Source organism: Pygoscelis adeliae, unplaced genomic scaffold (genome assembly GCF_000699105.1).
Source record: "Pygoscelis adeliae isolate BGI_AS28 unplaced genomic scaffold, ASM69910v1 Scaffold606, whole genome shotgun sequence".
NCBI classification, from domain to species: domain Eukaryota; kingdom Metazoa; phylum Chordata; class Aves; order Sphenisciformes; family Spheniscidae; genus Pygoscelis; species Pygoscelis adeliae.
The window spans coordinates 342,792-347,810 of NW_008825047.1; the positions used below are offsets into that span (position 1 = coordinate 342,792).

Sequence of the window (5,019 nt, forward strand, 5' to 3'; positions counted from 1 at the left end):
CCCCGTGCCGCTCCGGCGGCGCGAACGGCCGCGGTAGCTTCAGCGCGGGCTGCGGGGAGGGGGTTAGCCCCGAGGGGCCCTCGCAGAGAGAGGAACTTAAAAGGGCTGGCACGCTTGCTGCTCTTTACCTTTTAGGGGGGTTTTTGTAGTTAAAAGATCATAAAAAAACGAAGTAGCATCCAGTATCGTCTACTCCATTTGTAGATTTTAGGTTTTGAGGGGTTTTTTTTGCAAAATACAGGTTTAAAGTTGTTAAATTGAGTTCCACAACCTAACTTTCATTGCAGTATTGAAATGAAATGTTTTCATTTCATTTCATTTCACCACTGTAGCAGAGCAAAGACGCTTCTAAGCGTGCCGCTTCTGTCACAGCAAGTGCCTAGTTCTGTTGGTTTCATCTTGGCAGTACGCAGGGAAAAATGAAAAACTCTAAGTGTAATGCAGTTCTATCAAGGTTAAGTTTGTGCACTGTCTTTGAAAAATGAAATGTTTTCATTTCAATACTACTTAGCACTCGGGAACCTGCTGCCCGGTGAACACTCGTCTGCGTTTCCTTTTGTCGTTTCGCACCGTATGCAGGAATTAATCTCACTTACGATGCTCTAAGACAGGCTGCAGAGCTTGAGTTTGTCCTACGCTTCAAACAGTTACCGTCAACAGCCTCGTCTCTGTCTCGCAGCTCCACGCTGATGGGAAAACGGGCTGTGCGCTGTGGTTAAACGGCTAAATTTCAGTCCGGAACAGCAATCTTTCCAAACTATTCCCTCTACCGTGACCCAGGAGGTCAGATACAGATTTGATTCCTTTTGTTAATAGGCATTAACATGACAGCTTCCCATCTGGAGAGGCAGGTGAACGAGGAATGAGGGAAGGAGCATGCCTGCTCTGAAAAACAGCGCTTTGTACGGCAACAGCCAGCGATCAGGCAGCGACCCAAGGCAGAAGAAAAGGAAACGGGAAGCGAAGCGACTCCTACACGCAGCAGATAAGGAAAGCTCTCACTAACTACTCGTTCCATGCTGTGAACAGGCCAAACCCTGTGCTTTGAAAATAGAGGGCACGCTGAAGTCAAACAGCTTAAACAGTACCCCTCCCTCTGATCCAGTTTGACTTAACACCTTGGGTGTGTTGTTACAGCGAAGCTGCGTTTAAGAACAAGACATCACGCCCAGACAGCGCAACGGTTTTACCAGTAGCTTTCATCACAGCTTGAGGACAAACTCTCTTGTCATAGCAAACAACTTTTGAGGTTATTTGCAACCGAGAAGTTATGGGGGGATAACAGATGTTTTGCCAGAAAATTGTATGAGCCACCAACTGAAGACAGCCTGTACTTTTATTCCCCATCATTCCTGAAAAAAGGTTTTTTAGTGTATAGTAATCTTACGTTGGCACTAAAATAATTTAACCTGGATGATTTACCAATGAATTTACCAAAAGCCTACTTTACCAGCAACCAACGTACTCTCAGCAGGCAAAGGGGAATACATGTTCACACAGTCAAATAAGCCGAGAGAAGCCATATAGTTACTACTCAACAAAATTGCCCCTGCTTGTCTTGCCCACAGGAGCATAAGGAGGGAATAAATACGAGCGGTGACAATACGGCTTTTTAAAAGCCTCCTTCACTCTGCGTCTGGGAGGCAAGTTTCAGAGGCATTTATCATTAAAGGTAAATTTTTGTTTGTCTATAATCGGGTTTTGTAAGGTATCTCAAGAATTTGAAAGTATTACGAGAGCCACATCTCCAGCTGCATCAGGCAGAGTACATTGTTTATGTGAAGGCTGACTACTACTTATTTGTAGAGCTAAGGAAGGCTTTACTAGCTAGAACATTGCAAAAGAGCACACTGCACCAACATCAGCTAGAGCTGCCACGGAGATTACAACAGATCTTGCAGTACTGTGCGTCAATACCTCCACTTCTCTCCTGCTTGTTAAACACACAGCATCGTCCCCTCCCACCGGTGCTTTTTACAAAGTTGTTATATAGCTAATGAGTGAACAGGTTTGAACTGAACATAGCTAGTCTGGACTGCGATTTTGCCGAAAAGAACAGCCTCGGTGTAAGCCCTGCCACTCCAGACTTCCCACTGTAGCAGAGCAAAGACGCTTCTAAGCGTGCCGCTTCTGTCACAGCAAGTGCCTAGTTTCGTTGGTTTCATCTTGGCAGTACGCAGGGAAAAATGAAAAACTCTAAGTGTAATGCAGTTCTATCAAGGTTAAGTTTGTGCACTGCCTTTGAAACATTTTGAAGGTTTTTTGTTGCGAATTTGCTGGATTAAGTGATGTCACATAAAAAGACAAGAGTCAAAACCAAACGTACATTTCTGACCTTTATAGTAAAGCAGCATAGGATCAACAGCTCTAACTGTCTGACACCATGACTTTCACCATCCCTTCCATAACAGTCTTTCCACTTCCTTTGACTTTACATGATACTGAAATGTGTGCAATAGAACCCTTCAGTCGTTTAACTTCCGCTGCAGCTATGACTTCTTCACCAGTGTACAAAGGAGCTGGAAATCGGATCTCCTGAGAAAGAAATACACAACCTTGACCAGGCATTTTAGTACCTAGAACTGCAGAAATAAGTCCATTGATCAAAACTCCATGTACAATAGTTCTCCCAAACCTGGATTTCTTTGCAAAATCTTCATTTAAATGCAAAGGATTTGTGTCACCTGTTAGATCAGAAAAAGTAACAACATCATTCTGTGTAAAAGCTTTGGTAAGTTCGGCTTTGTCTCCAACTTTTATGTGTAAACTGTGAAGGAAGGGACGTCCGAGCAGGGAGTTGATAACTGTTAGCTTTGTCAAGGCTCTTTGTCGGAAATCCCCTCCAGAAATTCCACGCCTGAAGAGCTGCAACATCTCGACCAACTTCTGCTTCGTACAGCCAAACCAACAACTGCATTCAGTCCAAGACTAGTTCTCTACTGTTGCCAGATAACGCAAGAAGAAATGGAGATGTCTTGTTTGGGGGGAAGAAAAAACAAAAAACAAAACAAAGCAATAAACAAACCAAAGCATTAAGAAAAAAATCACCATCGAATGCACTCAAAGTTGAAAATACTTAAATTTCCCTTTTACATAAAAGATTAAAAACTTTGAGCTATGCCCGAGCACATTTTTGTTTAGCCATGGCTTCAGAGACAAAGAATTCTTGGAACTCATTGTATTAAGCAGCATCCTCTGGGAAAAAAAAAAAGCTCTGGAAGTGCATTTTTATGCGTGCATTTTTAAACGAGGTCAGTCGACAGTGACTATTAGAAAGGGAAGAAATGGGGTAGGGGAAATAAAAGATTGGACCAAGGTGCGGGCCAAGAACAAAACCTTCCAGAAATTATTTTCTTGCGGATGTATTAATGAGATCAGGACTCCTCATTGGAATGAAACCATAAAGTAATGAGATAGCCACTACTGGCACATTTTACAAGATTCATTTAAGATGAGAATTGCTTAAACACAGGCCTACACACCTGCACTGAAAAGCATTTCGCTCCCAAAACCAAGACGTTTTCGCATCTAGGCCATCTTTCAATGAAGAGGCAGTGTGCTCAGCTAGCCAGACAACCTTAGAGAGAGAACTGACATTTGGGGGAAGCCATCCAGCCCCACAGGGCTTTACCTGCAGCACTCGAAAGGCACACCTCCTGTTCTGGTAGAAGCCCAGCAGTGTTAGAGCACTCCACAGCTTGACGAGGCCACTAAGTAAAAAGAAAATGAAATATATTAATAACATTTGTTTTTCTCAGTTTTCCTGCAGCATAAACATCTTAAACAAAAACATGTCACATAAAGAGTAACGAAACCTTAACTGAGTTTAACAGCAGGTAATTTTATCAGTGAGTTCTAGTAGCAACGCTATGATGCCCTGAAGGGTTGCTGCAATGACTGCAGTCTCTTGTCCTTGACGTATAGGGTCACGTACTGTAACCTTTTCAAGTTCACCCTGCCGGCCCTGTTCTTGTTCTCTCTGTGCATTTAAGCTCCTTCTTCCCCTAAATCACCTGCAGCTGTCTTCACCATCTAAATCCGGTAACCGTTCTCATCTTTACTACAGAAAGAGATTTAAAGCCACACATTTCAATGGTGCTTAGTTTCTGTGAGACCATTCTGTTTTGGAGCAAGAATAATGTACTAATGCATGTAGGTTACCGAATCTTAGTGAATTTTTATTTATTTTCTGCATGCTGTATGCAGATGTCTGCAAGATAGGCTTAACTCTTCAAGGACCATTCTTAGCTTAAGAGTTCTGTTTTCTCATGAAAAATATGTTTGTGGCAGTATCTGAAGTGTGAACCTACTGTGCCTTACCTGCTAACAACTCTTAATATAGCAGACAGAGTTTTTTCCTCGTACGTTAAGACATCAACAGGCAAAGCTGCTCCAACCTATGAAAAAACGTTATTTAGTAAGTACTATCCTATGCTCTTATAGTGGTTTATAAGCAAGTGAATTCACTGCCAGCACGTGACATCGTTAAAGATGCTATAGTTACGCTTAAATCTCACATGAGTGTTTCAGCTACACCACCACTAGATTCTATACAGCACCCTTCCTCTCGGAGCTCTTTAGACAGAAGCCACTTTTAGTTCCACATTGCAGCTGGAGAAACAGGGACCCAGCGGTGATGTGACTTGCTTAAAGTCACCCGGCAATACCGTAAACACAGCAGGAACAGAACCGTGGGCTTCCCCAGCCAAGAAGCTGTTCCCCTCCCACAGTTCTCCTTTCAAAGCCTCACTACAGCGAAAGCATCGATGCCTCAAATTCTAAAAGCCAGATACGCTGCAGCCACTTGACTACAGGCGCTAAGACAAAACGCACAACCCCAGCTTCACCAGGAGCAAGTTACAGCATGGGCTGGAGAGCAGGTCACAGGCCAACGGGGAAGCGAACCGAAGGCACTGACCCTGCCCCCGCACGCCCAAGACTCCAGCCCGCCGTCAGCTCGACCCCTCTCCCCCCAGACAGACGGGCCGCTTTCGGGGGACAGAGCCGACAGAAAACCGA

General features: G+C 43.9%; 2 protein-coding genes across 2 annotated transcripts in view; both read right to left on the minus strand.

Moving 5' to 3' along the window:
* Positions 1-2,323: 2,323 nt before the first annotated feature.
* RPP14 (ribonuclease P/MRP 14kDa subunit) overlaps positions 2,324-5,019 on the minus strand; it is a 4,251-nt gene continuing 1,555 nt past the window's right edge. The window contains exons 2-5 of the mRNA XM_009326335.1: positions 4,919-4,988; positions 4,321-4,397; positions 3,632-3,710; positions 2,324-2,974 (exon numbers count right to left, since the gene is read on the minus strand). Coding sequence (XP_009324610.1) covers positions 2,918-2,974; positions 3,632-3,710; positions 4,321-4,397; positions 4,919-4,988 — 283 coding nt within the window. The 3' untranslated portion in view covers positions 2,324-2,917. The remainder of the gene's footprint in view (positions 2,975-3,631; positions 3,711-4,320; positions 4,398-4,918; positions 4,989-5,019) is intronic.
* LOC103918910 (hydroxyacyl-thioester dehydratase type 2, mitochondrial-like) lies at positions 2,368-2,874 on the minus strand. The gene has a single exon (XM_009326334.1). It carries the CDS (start codon positions 2,872-2,874, stop codon positions 2,368-2,370), a length of 507 nt encoding a protein of 168 aa, XP_009324609.1.

What these genes read in the sequence shown, in the direction of transcription:
- LOC103918910 (XM_009326334.1), bottom strand. Translation starts at nt 2,874, where the DNA reads ATGTTGCAGCTCTTCAGGCGTGGAATTTCTGGAGGGGATTTCCGACAA.